The sequence below is a fragment of the Triplophysa dalaica genome, chromosome 15 (genome assembly GCF_015846415.1).
Source record: "Triplophysa dalaica isolate WHDGS20190420 chromosome 15, ASM1584641v1, whole genome shotgun sequence".
NCBI classification, from domain to species: domain Eukaryota; kingdom Metazoa; phylum Chordata; class Actinopteri; order Cypriniformes; family Nemacheilidae; genus Triplophysa; species Triplophysa dalaica.
The window spans coordinates 2,975,776-2,990,793 of NC_079556.1; the positions used below are offsets into that span (position 1 = coordinate 2,975,776).

A 15,018-nucleotide genomic window follows, 5' to 3' on the forward strand; every position below is an offset into this window, starting at 1 on the left:
TAATCCCTTACTTTACTTTTTCAAGAGAAAAGTAATAAATTACGGTAACAATTTACTTAGTAACTAGTTTCACCCAACACGGCAACCAACCATACATTGTCTTTAGACAATTTCCTAGTACAATATTCTTTGACGTACATGGGAGTATCATGGTATTTGTAATAAAACCGTGGTATGGTAATATAAAAGGTAGTAGCTTTCCTGTTGCTCAGTGGTAAGAGCATGGCATCATCAACGCCAAGGTCCCAGGGATTGTATATACTCAAAAATATTTGTATAGTTTCATGCAATTTAAGGCACTTTGGATAAAAGCGTCTGCTAAAAGCATTCATGTAAATGTAATCATTGTACTGCATAATACCATAGTTAATTATTTTTAGACCACCATAGTCCCATACAATTTTCAAATTAGTGTAACGCAAACAACCACAACAAAGTAAATGCTGGATTTTTTTGGTTTATTTGAATTTGACTCATTTCAACAATCAGTTTGGAGAGATTAGATAATCTAGTTTTTCATTCATTTTTTTTCCATTCAACTGATGACCTGTGAATGTGTCCTGGAATGTTTAATATCTATAACATTAGATACAGTAGTTGTGCCCATGTATCTTAGAGACTTCAAGAACTGTCCATTACAAGCACCAACTGGGTGAGTTTTTCACTTACTGCAGGATGTTGTGATCAACAATCCAGACAATTTGGGGACACCTAGTTTTAGAGAGAGGGCATAAAACACTAACATCTGCAATCAATCATGATACCAATGAGTTTACAATGAAAAACATCACTAGTGATATCCCACTTTGCCTGCGAGTTTACATGATTGGCCAGATTAGGTAACATTTCTATAAAAAAAAAAATACCCATCTAGACACTAATACAGAGTACCCAGATTGTGTGCTTGGCACTGCAATACAGCAAAATCCTGGTCCAATATAATAATCAAACAAAAACTGATAATAACAACACTAACAATAATTATTATATAAAGTTTTTGGATGTATTTTACTGAACGCAGCAGTTTTGACCATTGGCATCCTTGAAGCGCAGACGCATCTTGGGTTTGTATTTTTCAAGGTACATCAGTTGTTTGGCGTTGAAAGCCCCACGCCTTTTCCTAAAAATATATAGAATTTGCATAAAAACACACGTATTCCCATCAGAACTATGTGAACTATATTGTACTCTGTGACTCACTCTCGAATAAACTGGACAGCATCTTCATACATCATCCCACACTCGATCAAGGCTATAGCCACCAATACAGGAGCTCTGGACGCAAACATGAATGTAATTCAACAGAAATTGACATGATTAATCTACAGAACAGGACCAAAAGTTTCTAGAAGGACAGAGCAGATACTGCATCCACAAACAAGATAATGAGGCTGTAATAACTATGATTAATCAACAAAGAAACACCTGCTTACTGGTTCATAAATGTCATGATAATACTTACCGGCCCAATCCAGCAACACAATGTACTGCAATGCAACAGCCTGGTTCCTCCTTAAATTTACATTTCAGGAGATTTAACCACTCATCAACAATTTGGTCAGGGGGCGAACAGCCATCATCAAAAGGTCGATCCTTGAAAAATAACAAATTATAAACTGCTGCGAACAATTATCATTTAAATGACAAAAAAATTCCAATGTTTTGTTTTAATTCAAAACAACATTGAGCTAACTACAGGGTTTAATAGCAATTCTTACCAAAACTTCAATGCCTTCTTTTTCCACTGGAGTCTTGTCATAAGTCGCTTCACAAACCCGAACAAGCGTCTGCACTCCAAAACTCTTCAGTTCCTGAAAGTGTCAAATATTATCCATAGAGTTGATTTGTAATTCAGAATACTAGAGGAACAAGAATATTCAAGAAACAAAAAGGTAGCCTACAGATGAAACTCACCTCTGTAAACTTGGTCAGCTGTGAATTGGTGGGATTGTGGGTGATGAGAAACCTCATGCATTCATAGGTGATCTCGACTGGAGCTGGACGATTCATTTTGACACTTAAATGATTAATTGTACTTAAAAAAGAAACTTCCAAAACGGTGGGAAAAAATTATCTTAGCCACTTGGCATTCAGGTAAAACTTTGTATTTTCTAAACGTGAAATATTAAGAGTATTCCACTTTCACAATCCCTCGATTTGAAAATAAAAACTGAAGAAGGGAACTATCCTTCCGATTCGCAATTTCTAATTACCCCATTCAGGAGAGGAGAGGTGATCAGTTGGCACTAAAGAGAGGAAAAATGGTTCACTCTCTAGTACCTGGATTGGCTCAAACCGATTCATACACTAACTTTGGACAAAAACAGATGCTCCCCAAAAGTGCAGAATGTAAGATGGGCAGTCAGGTAGGAATATCTTCATATGGCAGGCCCTCTTTTCACTTGTCAACAATGACCAGGTGCTGTGCCTGGCAGAAGTCTCCACTCACACTGACAAACGCCATAAATGTGCAGCCTGGAAAAAGAACAGGATTAGTGGCAAATAACCAGGACGCTGGATCCTAAGGCGCATCACAACAAGCAAGTGCAGTGAATCAAAACACATCACCAATGACCTCAATGAACACTGGATGTAGCCTACAGCTGAGGAGAGACCTCATTCCAATGCAGTTAATATTGCACTGGCCAATGGACTCTCACCATAAAGCAAAGGCCTACCAGAACATTCTAACACGGTGAAATTATTTTATAATAAAAGAGAAAATATTTCGCTTATCTATTTGGAACAGGTTTATGCAAATACACACTTACTTTCAATAAGTGAACAGAAATAAAGTTGAGAACTCTGCATTCTATCCTCACCATTCGTGACTGTCTCTGCTTGGCATCTAAAAAAAGTCAAGAATGAAAATGTCAGTATAAGAAAATGTGAAATAATAATTAATAAAGTAAATAAATGAATGCTTAAACAGTAAATATATCCGTGGCACAACATAAATGCTTTAGTCAACTAGACGTATAGCTCACATCTGATGCCCATCATTTTTTCCCTAAAATAAATCTAACGTGTGGCCTAGAGGACAACACAATATCACACATGCCAAGCAATACACATTCACTATACACATTCACATTCACGAATTTGAAGTAAACACAACACTTGCTCTTAACGCAGAACGCAACAACAATACATCCCACCGCCTCATTGTGTAGATGATATAAATACTTTATGCAACCAGAAACGGTGTTTTTGATGAGCCCGGTAGCTGTGATTTTTCAATTCACTAATATAACATATAACAAATATTAATTTCACTATATCTACATTTGGACAGCTTGACATTCTCAATGTTTTGACGGAATTGCTTCGCTCTTGTCCGGCTAGCTCAGCTGCTTTAGCTGCTAACTGCTTATCTGTTTAAAACGTCACGCACTCCTTTACAATCCATTACAGGTTTAGGTGTTCGCAAATGACCGAAATGTATAATAGCATACAAATACTTACAAAGAATTGGCGGTACATGTGAATACCGTGACAAAGACGAAACGGTTTAGAGACGCTGCTAGCCGGCTAGCTCTCCTCTACCACAGAGCTCCCGTATCCAGGCGACAATTCCGGTTAGCATGAGTGAACGCCGATTGGCTGGAAGCATGTGACGTAGCTAAACGTCAACTGCTCAGCATTGAAATATACGCGGCTCATGGTGTTACTTTATTCACCGCGGTGGTGTTTAATTAAGAAATCCCAATCCATGTGCTTATTTTCCTATAATTTTCCCATGTTTGATTTGTTACTGTAACGTGGAAAAAAGAGATGACGAAAACATTTCATGCGTATAATAGTATTTATAACATATATACAGTGTACATGTAATCTTCCTATACTTTGGCAATGCAAGGGATATTCTTTCCTATATATGAATCTTAACTGTTCGTGAAACTATTTCACTAGCCTTGAACGTACAATATAACCACAGGAGTCTCAAACTTATAACTAAAAGGGAAGATGTCTGTATTTAAACTGGGCAAATCTTAAAACGCTCACTGAAACCAACGTTTGGCAATGTCTCCCTCTGCTGGACAGAAATGGCCATTATTTACGAATTAACCCAGGTTAATGGGATGATAGCCATTCTTTTTTATCCACAGCTAAAACAAAAGTCATTTTATCTTTGCAGCCTGCTCTAAATGTGTACTATCATCTTATACAAAGATCTGTTCTTGTAAAACAAAGCATCTTTATAGTTCTTTGATTATATAATGTTTGCATATTGCTGGGTGTGGCAATGACACACAACCATAGTTACATGTAAACTGGTACTTGCAAATGAGGCCTACCACATAGTTTGAAATTCCAGTCCCTGTATGTAAACACCTAAATGAAACGATGCATCACACACAGTACAGCGCCACACCTTTAAATGAGAAATACATCACAGCAGTATCACACTTGTGCTGTGGATACATTCACTTTAAACAGTGTTAGTTTCAGGTATGGCCGATAAACCCTCAATCAGGTTGGACTGGATTTATTGATGATTTTTTAAAGCTTTTTCTCATTTTTCTTGGCATTTCCTGTTTCTCGTATGTCTTAGAGCTTCCCGGCATTACACGGTAAGTGGAAATAAGTTTTGAAAATACAAATCTTATGATAATACAGGTCCAATATTTGGGTGCATGTTGTCATTTAGAATTTACTTTTTAGCAATTGAGATTTTTTTTGCTAATACCACAAGAGTGGTTGCCAGAGGTACAGTAGGTGAAATCCGTGACGATGTCAGTATTGAAAAGTAAAATACAAATATTAACGTGTGGATGAATGTAAGGATGGTGCAGGATAATTGTAAAAGTAGAAGTTCTTGTAAGTAACATTGTGTTGTATAGATGTCCTTTATAGGATCTTTTGGAGCACAAAGTCAATTCTTTCACTCTTCAGCATTTCATTGTATTATTTTAGCCTAAATTTATATTGTAATTTTGAAAATAACAAAATGTTTGTTTTGATGCACTTGTTGTTAATTTTGTAGCAGTTAAATCTTTATGCTTAATGAGATTTTATGCTTAAAAATTTAACGAAAGAGATACGAGTTTTGTACTTTGTTCTTAAATAAAAGTGCAATTCACACAGAATTTCAATTATAACCAAAAGTCTTTTTTATCTGCTCACAGCAAAAGTGACAATGTTGTTTTTCTCCTACGCATTTCTAAATATTATTTATTTTTCAATGGTGGACTGACTGGTCTAACTAGAAATGAAATGCAAAGTCATAGGGTTGTTACATTGCAATGTGTCACCATACTTGTAACATCATAATGCATACCAAAACGTTTTACAAATTCCATTTAATTGGAAAAGGGCCAGTGTTTTTCCACAAAACTTTGTGATCAGGCTTTGAAACAATTTGAAGTAACTGTTATAGATCGCTGAATGCCTCCAGAGTTACATATTAATCAAAGACCAAATCTCCACCGGCTAATTAAAAAGATAATCACCAACACAAAAAACGTCTTAATGACAAACCCATTAAAGTTTTTTCGGTAAATTTAGACCGTGCAGTCATGGCACCAGTTATCAAGAGATTCCTTGACCCAAACTAGGATGGCCTGGTTCTACGGATGTTTCCTTGTGCAAAAATATAACACATCAGTTGTCTTTCGTGATGTCTTAGAACATGTTTTGTGTTTTTCAGGACACCGGTGGTGATCAGGGATGAACTGGTCTGGACTAGAGTCTTTAATCAGCGGGGTCAATAAATACTCCACGGTGTTTGGCCGTGTGTGGCTGTCCGTGGTGTTTGTGTTTCGCGTGATGGTTTTCGTGGTGGCGGCCCAGCGCGTTTGGGGCGACGAGAGCAAAGAATTTGTGTGCAACACCAAGCAGCCAGGCTGCAATAATGTCTGTTATGACCATACCTTCCCCATATCTCACATCCGTCTGTGGGCTTTGCAGCTCATCTTCGTCACATGCCCGTCGCTCCTGGTTGTAGCCCACGTCAAATACAGAGAGGAAAAGGACAAAAAATATTTGACCGACCACAAAGGCACCCACTTGTATGCCAACCCAGGGAAAAAACGTGGGGGTCTTTGGTGGACCTACCTTCTGAGTTTGGTCATCAAAATATTGGTAGATGTCACATTTCTATATATTCTTCATTACATATATAAAGGCTACGACCTTCCCCGCCTTGTTAAGTGCTCGCTGGACCCGTGTCCTAATACGGTGGATTGCTTCATTTCCCGGCCTACGGAGAAGAAGATCTTTATGCAGTTTATGGTGATCTCCTCTGTGATCTGCATCCTCATGTGCATCTGTGAAATGGTTTATCTCATCGGAAAGCGAATAGTGAAAAATTGTACGAAGCCCCAAGAACGTCCAGAGCGTTGTAAGCGAGTTGACCCCACGAGATCCAGCAACCAAAGCTTGAGTTCACGGAAATCAAAGGAGACCAAATTAGACAAAATTGCCATTTAATGACAAAACCTTCAAACCTTTCAGACTCTTTATAAAACTAAGCTTATTTTCTCCGCCATTCACATTCAGATGAAACAAAAAAATCTTTATAGGGGTTAAAACCCTCAAATCTCATTTTACATTCAAATACATCTTTATTAATATATAATTTAGATCTTTCTATTGTAAGGTCTTAAATCTTATCTTCATTCACATGTAGAATGAAATCTATCAAAATGCTTCACTTTATAAATGTTCCGCCCCACTTTTGTAATTTAATACAAAACGTATCGGGGCGGTTTCCAGTTTAATGTGGTATTTGTAACTGTGACTGTATATGTCATGTTTATTATTTGTTGTTTTTGTTTCCATTTGTACATGTTGTGTACGTAACAATCAAACGTTCATTTACTTGTAGGTGTTGCCTTTGTTTTCTGGAGTCAACATGAGATGAGAAAGAAATGTATTTTGCACATTATAAACGTAAGAAAACGATGATGTCATATCAGGCTTGTACAGCTTTCTGTATGATATCCGTCATGCTCTCGTTCATTCAGTTTTCAGTTCATTTTGCACTTCGTTTGTACCCTGAATGCACTTAAAAACAAAATCTTTAGCACCCTATGCCCAGTGCACTTTAATTTACATGTTACATAAGAAACACATTTTTCCTTCAGCATCCAATGATCACATCCCTCCTACACACACATCTGTATCACACCACAGTCAAGCACTAAAAATGGATTTACTACCATCGTTCAACCATGAGAAATAAACTCGTTTTCATCCAACAAATCATTGAAAGAGATGAACCTGAAAAAATTCAAAGCATCGACACGTTAGCCTGCATATCGTCTCTTCAAACCTTCAGCGGGTTGACCAGAAACAGCACATGTCCTAATGTATGATTCACTCACTTCTGCGCTGCTCCTCCTACACATGTGCCCTGGCTTCATCTCAACCACACACTGCAAACAATCCATCCCACTCACAGACTCACACTCACAACCACACACACTTTTCTGAAATACCACATATCAACCAAAGCTTGAGTTCACGAAAATCAAAGGAGACCAAACATGACAAAACCGTCATTTAATGACAACATCTTGCAACCTTTTGGACTTAAAAAGAAGAATCTCCAACATTCATATACAGAGGATACAAAAATGAAGGACAAAACATAACCAAAAAAAAGCTTGCTTTACAATCGTTTAATCTTTGTAAGGGGTTAGAAATGTAAATTGTCAAGACCACTTATAAATGTTCCGACCCACTTTTGTAATTTAATAAAAAATATCAAACTCACTGTTTACTCAACAATGTGATTGGACGTTTTTATTTATAAGATAGCTAGACTTACACTCACCTAAAGGATTATTAGGAACACCTGTTCAATTTCTCATTAATGCAATTATGGTGGTGGTGTAATGGTGTGGGGGATGTTTTCTTGGCACACTTTAGGCCCCTTAGTGCCAACTGGGCATCGTTTAAATGCCACGGCCTACCTGAGCATTGTTTCTGACCATGTCCATCCCTTTATGACCACCATGTACCCATCCTCTGATGGCTACTCCCAGCAGGATAATGCACCATGTCACAAAGCTCAAATCATTTTAAATTGGTTTCTTGAACGTGACAATGAGTTCACTGTACTAAAATGGCCCCCACAGTCACCAGATCTCAACCCAATAGAGCATCTTTGGGATGTGGTGGAACAGGGGCTTTGGGCATCCCATACATCTCCATCAACTGCAAGATGCTATCCTATCAATATGGGCCAACATTTCTAAAGAATGCTTTCAGCACCTTGTTGAATCAATGCCACGTACAATAAAGTTCTGAAGGCGAAAGGGGGTCAAAAACAGTATTAGTATGGTGTTCCTAATAATCCTTTAGGTGAGTGTATAACTTGAATTGTATCAGTTTAGTTTACATTTTCAAAAGTAATTTTAAATGTAAATTTAAAGAATTGATGTAAAAAAAAATGACTAAGAAACATTACAGATAAAATTGTGATCACGGCATGACATTTTTACCATGAAGTTATGCAAATGTTATTCCTGAATCTTTTAATAGTTCGCTAAGAATAACCTTTTTAAGAACATTTAGCAATGACGGGAGTGTTGAAAAAATACTCTTTAAACCTTCCTGCAGAATTATTTTGCAACTTAAGACTGAATGTTGAACCTTTTGAGCCAAACTTCTGGGAACATCTGAACACATTATAGTTTGCAGCGGGATGCTGACATCATTGCGTCAAACCTTGTGACCATTCCATTTAGATAACACAAAATATATTTTTAAGGAAGTTGGTAACCCAACAACAACGATACCCATTCACTTCTACGGTATGGGCACAAAGTCAATGGGTACCGGCGTTATAAATATTTTCTTTTGTGTTCTGCAGAAGTGAGTAAAAGATGACAGAATTTTAGTTTTTGGGTGAACTTTCCCTTTCAGCCAAACCTGAAACATTCAGGTTGCACTGCAGGAACAACAGTGACGTTGCTGATGCTCATTGTGTTTAACAGATGGGGAACAAAACGATGACAATCTAGGTTACCTACTGCGATGGGCGGCAACAGAATCCTATGCGCCAGAATATAGTGTAAGTGGACACTCGACCCACTTATGTATTAACCTGGCACACAATGCTTTCGGTTTGGCCTCGTTTACACTGAACTAATTAAGTTACCCAAAAATAGCCCCTTTGGCCTCGACAACGCCACCAGAATTTCTCCTTCACTCCACTCTCAAACAATTCACATGAGAAATATACATATGTAGGCCATGACAGATGGAGCGATGGAAAAGAGGCTAAGGAGGGGTAGAGCTGAGAAAGAAGTCTGTCCGACAGCATGATACATAAACGGCTCAGAATGACGAGGAAAAAGACGTTCGCTTTCATCCTTTATTGAGAGTCCAGTGTAAAATACGTATTTGTGTTAACAAATGTATAAACTCCCTGTTGCTTTTTAAAACCACGTATACACATTTCACTGCATATCAAGCATTATCTGTGCTTCTTAAAGGAGTCGTTCACGTTCAAATTGAAAAGTCTGTCATCATTACCCTCTTGTCAATTCAAACCTCATGACTTTCTTTCTTCCACAGAACACAAAAGAATTTATTTTGAAGAATGTAGTTAACATTCACGTTACAATAGAATTTTTACAATCGATTTTTTTATATCTGATTTTGTGTTCTGCAGAAGAAAGAAAGTCGTACAGATTTGAAATGACAAGAGGGGTGTGTAAATGATGACAGATTTTTTATTTTGAAGGTGAACAACTCCTGTAAAGGGACAGTTCACTCCTTAACAAAAATACTACCATCATTCACTCACCCTCGAGTTGTTCCAGATCTTTGTAAATTTCTGACAAACATAGAAAAAGATATTTTGGAAGAATGCTACAGAACAAAGAAATGAAATAAGCAATTTTCCTCCTATGGTAGTCCATGCTGGCCAATATCCGTTTGGTTACGAACGTTCTTCCAAATATCTTTCTTTGTGTTCTTCAAAAACGTATACCAATTTGGAACAACTTCAGGCTGAGTAAATAAAGGCAGAATTTTCATTTTTGGGTGAACTGTTCCTTTAAAGACAATGTCATAATTTCACACCAATCGTCATAGTCATTCAATACTTGAGCTATTGTCAGTTCTTCAATTACCCCAGTGACATCAAACATTCACCATTACATAGAGCACACAGCAAATAGAGTATCTATTACTGACATTATGTTGTAGTGTGCGTCACAGTTTAAGCTTGTATGCTTGATGTGTGTAAAGTCATATTGCATCAACGATTACCTGTTATATATAGCCAGATCTATCATTTAACACAAATATTGTCCACCGTGACATAAACTTTACAACGGATATGCAGCTAAAAAGACCTAAATTGTGCTTCAATAAAACTGATTTCAACACTCAAGAAAACATCCAAATCTTACTTGCTATTTCTTAAGTTATGTTGGCGCCACTATTTTGATTTAATATGTACATAGTTAATTAATGAGAAAGAAACAAAAACCCAAAATACTTGCTCCTGACTGTTAGATTATTCTCCGAAGGCTCTGTAATACAATAGGTTTCCAGTGCAATAATAAGTGTTAGGATACAGACTTCACCTCAGTGTGGGTCTCTGCCCCCTGTGTGTACTGTGAGGACACCTCTTCCAGCTCAACTCTCTCCTGTAAAACAATAGCAGCCAACTCCCCATGCTGGCAGCAAATCTGCTGAGCTCGGTTGCCATGGAGCAGTTTGTCTTCATCCGATTGGTCCTCGCCGAACAGCTCCGGCAGCACCCCCTGCTCTAGCTCCTCCCAGCAATCCCACGCAGACTTGGAAGAGTTTGGCTCGGGATCAGAATCTGTGAGGTCTGAATCCCAGTCGCTATCCCCTCCAACCGCAGAGGCCAAAACATAATCAGCCTTAGAACCGCTGTCGTCCGATTCAGAATCTTTTGAGTCACCGTATACTGAGTGGCCCTCTGTAACCAGCAGGTGGCAATCCGGAGCAGCCAGGTAAACAAAACTGTCTGTGGAGAGGAAGTCACATTCGTCAGGGTAAGGGCAGGGTTTGGTAAAGGACGTTGGAGGTGACGGTTCCTCCACCGCAGGTTTGGTCACATTTTGCCGTACGGATGGAATCGGCGGCACTGATACAGCCAAGTAGACGAAACTGTCAGTTGCGACGAATGAATCTGTGTCAGTGTTGCCTAACAAATTTGGTTTAACTTCATGTTTGGAGGGGGACAGGGGCAAAGGCACATCACTCTCTGATGTGTTCACAGTGTAATGCATCTCTTGGCTTACAGTTCCTTTGTCCACGGGTTTCAAGCGTTCCTTTATTTCTGCAGCTTTGGTTGAAATCTCTTTACACAACGCTTGCCTTCTGGACTCTATGACGCTGTTAGATCTCAGTCCAGAGCGTTGTTTTGTGTATATAGTCACCACTTTATTTACCTTTGGGACTGACGTCTCAATCTTTCTTTCATCGTCCATCATCTCCTCTCCTTGGCTTAGAGATGTAGTACTTCCTAAACCTACGTCTGACAGAGGCCTATCGTTGTCAGGGGTGATATCCTCTCTACTGGTTTGGCTGGGATTGGACATGTAGATACCACTCGATTCTGAGTCTAAAGTCAGGGCGGAGTCTGGAGACTCACTATGGCTGTATTTGTTTTCCATCTGAGCGTAAATGGAGGCAAGATCCAAGCTGGTTGGAACCTTTGTATGAATAAGTTTATGTCCTGGCTGCGTCACAACGGTGTTAGTTTGACTCTTACATGCTTGTAAATTATACTGAAAGTCTGGTTCTTCGTCATCTTGGCTTTCCACGACCTCTCTGTTCATTCTTTCAATCTCTAGCATGTCTTCAGCACCCAGTTCTGAACTTGTACACGAGGGAGCCTGTGAGCCACCAAACCCAGATGGAGGATGTAAAAGAGGCCAGCGCCTCAGAGAACCAACACTTTGTGGATCCACATTCCACGTCTCATCCCAAAGAGAGTTAACCATCTCCAACACAGCCTCCCAGTTCTCTTCCTCACCCCCAAAAGCGGGTTTTTCTTCAGTGACCGGCTCTGCACTCTCTTGTATGGCCGCCATTTTGCTACATCCTTCTAAAGCATCCTCCATCAGGCTTTCATTTTGACTTTCCTCCTGTTCCCGCAACATCTTCCAGTCTTGAAGCGAGCAGTCCTTTAATTCTCTGGTTAATGTAGATCTCTCCGGCTGACGGTCGACATTGCCCTGGTGCTCAGGGAATGGTGAAAGACGAGGGATAGTCTTTTTATCGGAGACACTTCGAAATAACAAAGAGGGGAGTGGGGGGAGAATCGGGAGGTTGTGAACTGCACCACCTTGTCTCACCGTCCGCCTCCTTCCGATCAGCCGACGGGGCCAGGTGGACTCCATGGATGTGGGGGTGATGGCAGGTTTTTTTGTTGTCTGGGAGCGCAGAAGAGGCGTAGTGTCATTTTCGGGTTCTGGAGTGGTGGGTGGCAGTACTCTCTCAGGTTCAACGTTCTTGGGTTTAAAAGTCAGAAACAAATGATCTTTTGCCGTGTTCCCTTCATCCCTTATATATTGGATATCTCCTATATGGTCACCCTGGTCACATATTAGGGCAGTTACTGATAATTCTGCCAGGGGTGGTCTTGGTGAAGAGGGCTGGATGGGTAAAGACTGTCTATGGAACTGCTGGTGGAATGGCAAAGGAGAGGGCGAGAAGAACACAGAAGGTGTGTGCGTGCCAGTAGAGAACGGGGACCCAGAGAAGGGCGAGATCTGTGGAGAGGTGATGCTGTTAGGAAAAAAAACAACACCTGGATTTAAATAGTTCTTTTCACATGGAGACAGCTCCACTGGTTCTGGAAACTTTGGCGGGGAGAGAACCTTCCACGAGTGGCGACACAGATTGTCCTTCTTGCTGCTGTCCTGGTGATGATGTCGTTTGTTCACGGATCCACTCGGAGCCGAGCTGCAGGACACGCTGGGGGACGCCGACCGCACAAACCCTCTCGGCGACCTGTTCAGCTCATCATTTGCCAGTTTGAGGGAATCAAAAATGAACCTCTCGTCCAGTTTTCTGCCACCGCTGCCTAACATAGAAGACCTTGTGTCAAACATGTCTCCACCTGCTCCTAGCGAACCATTACTGGAGAAGTCAGTTTCACGACCTCTCCGGGAACCCAGAGTGCTGTGAGCGGAACTGTGGTCGATCTGTTCATTGATGCACATTGTGTCATAGATGGAGCGTTGAGGAATGTACCCATCTTCGTTGTAGCCCTCTCGGTCGTCTCCTTTTTTCGAACAACAAGGGCTCTGCCGTAGGCAGCCTGGACGACTTAATGGCTTTCCCATTCTGTCACCTCTTGACAGTGGATTTTAAAAGACCTCCAATACAATCCTCCGGAAATGTATAGCGCGAGGTTGCCGGAGCATGTGCACCAGGTCTTAATTATTGGAGGGAGACTCTTCGGTTTCACTAAAAAACAAAAATGCAAATATTTACTGGTCTTCTGATGCCTTGGTTAGCATTTAGAATCAAGCCTATAGTATCTCCACTGGAAATAAACATTTTCTCAAAGGTAAAGTGAGCAACTTTTTGAATCATAAAGCATTTGAAAAGAGTCCTTTAATAAACACACATAGAAAGCAGCACATTTACCGTTCTCATCAATTTGCTCTGACATAAGCTGCTCTGTTCCAAAATTAAAGCTCTCATGCACCCGAGACAAAATCTTATACTGTAAATATAAACAGCTTAAGATCAAAACTCACATGTTTCCCTCATTCAAACATGACATTACACCTCTCTGTGTTATTTTTGCATCGCTTCTTCATGTTGGTAAGCATAGATGTAACTTAAGCATTCATAGCATCTGAGCCATGACAGATGGACGGTCCCGGTCCCTCATGCGCTGGTGGTCCAGGTGTGAAGGCTGCTTAGGAATCCAAGCATCAAGTCGGTATTCCAGCATTATCTTTCAGCTGCCAGCCTTGTCCTTCCTCACACAGAAACACTGTTGGTTTGATAAATAGCCTCTTATTTCAGCACCAACGGCAGCTCTCTCTCTCTCTCTCTCTCTCTCCCTCCTCTCACAGCTCCCTCCCTTGAGTTTTAAGGCTGCTTCAGGGCTTTAGCACTTATCAGGAGCTTAGGACTTTTTTGCCTCACTCATTTAATTTCCTCTCATTCATTTTATCTCAATTTGGAACGACCTCTAATAAAACAGCTTAGAGTTTAATCAGACAGTAACTGCATTCGACAATAATTTAAATTCTTATTTAAATTGAAGTAGAAACATATATGGTTAGAAAACTGAGGGTTTTGGCATCATTTCGAATGTTAGTATAATACCATGGCAGTATTGTCCGAACCAGTCATGAAATGCCAGATTGTGTCTTTGTTGTACTCGTCTCTCCCACACACTCTCGAACCCTCTCAAATCACACCTCATCTGCCTGGAGCACGCCCACACTCTCTTTTGAACAGCCAACATGAACGTGATGTGTCCCTGAGATATTCGCTCTCTCAGTCCATCATGACCGATTGTACATTTACAAATGACAGTAAAAGATGGGGAGATCAGAAAACGAACGCCGTTACAACTTTAGACAAATAGTTTAACCGTCTGTCTTATATTTGCGATCCCAACATTAGCTTGCCGACGTTAGCGCTGCGAGGTAAATGAGTGGTCCTGATGGGGGATGTTCAGGTTCAGGTTCACTGTTCTGCACGACTCTGATTTTTCAAATCTGAGTTGCATGATTCTCAACAGCAGCACATTTAGAATCCAGTGTGAAGCACAAGCAACGGCTCTCGTCTCTGTTACCATGGTAGCGAATGACAATTGGCTTTACATCGTAGGCTGGCGCTGCATCTATCTCTGCAAATATCAGCATAATCATGTGGCTCAACATTGCTTATATGAGTCACCATTGTTGCCTTGTCAAGGTCCCGTCACTTGAACTAACAAAGCAGGAGTGCCCTCTGTTGACGGCGACGCCACACTTGGAATCCACCTGAAACACCTAAATGTATCTTTTCCGAGATATGAACTTACAAAGTCCAATTGAGGTGTTACAATAA

General features: G+C 40.1%; 3 protein-coding genes across 4 annotated transcripts; 1 reads left to right on the forward strand and 2 right to left on the reverse strand.

Annotated features, from left to right (window-relative positions):
* Positions 1–441: 441 nt before the first annotated feature.
* Positions 442–3,574, reverse strand: ptp4a2a (protein tyrosine phosphatase 4A2a). 2 transcript variants are annotated; one of them, XM_056767722.1, is made up of 7 exons: positions 3,466–3,574; positions 2,772–2,848; positions 1,915–2,475; positions 1,719–1,811; positions 1,463–1,593; positions 1,201–1,275; positions 442–1,120 (listed from the first exon to the last, which is right to left on the reverse strand). In XM_056767722.1, the coding sequence occupies exons 3-7, from the start codon at positions 2,008–2,010 to the stop codon at positions 1,009–1,011; spliced, it is 507 nt and encodes a 168-aa protein (XP_056623700.1). In that variant the 5' UTR covers positions 2,011–2,475; positions 2,772–2,848; positions 3,466–3,574; the 3' UTR covers positions 442–1,008. The 2 variants fall into 2 exon arrangements, with proteins under 2 accessions (XP_056623700.1, XP_056623701.1); XM_056767723.1 differs by having other exon boundaries at positions 2,823–2,848; positions 3,466–3,571.
* Positions 3,575–4,371: 797 nt separating this feature from the next.
* On the forward strand, positions 4,372–9,175 carry gjb9a (gap junction protein beta 9a). The gene is made up of 2 exons (XM_056767037.1): positions 4,372–4,574; positions 5,651–9,175. The coding sequence occupies exon 2, from the start codon at positions 5,671–5,673 to the stop codon at positions 6,430–6,432; it is 762 nt and encodes a 253-aa protein (XP_056623015.1). The 5' UTR covers positions 4,372–4,574; positions 5,651–5,670; the 3' UTR covers positions 6,433–9,175.
* Positions 9,176–9,311: 136 nt separating this feature from the next.
* On the reverse strand, positions 9,312–14,954 carry LOC130436409 (uncharacterized). The gene is made up of 2 exons (XM_056767036.1): positions 13,707–14,954; positions 9,312–13,410 (listed from the first exon to the last, which is right to left on the reverse strand). Exon 2 carries the CDS (start codon positions 13,284–13,286, stop codon positions 10,530–10,532), a length of 2,757 nt encoding a protein of 918 aa, XP_056623014.1. The 5' UTR covers positions 13,287–13,410; positions 13,707–14,954; the 3' UTR covers positions 9,312–10,529.
* Between the last annotated feature and the right edge of the window lie 64 nt (positions 14,955–15,018).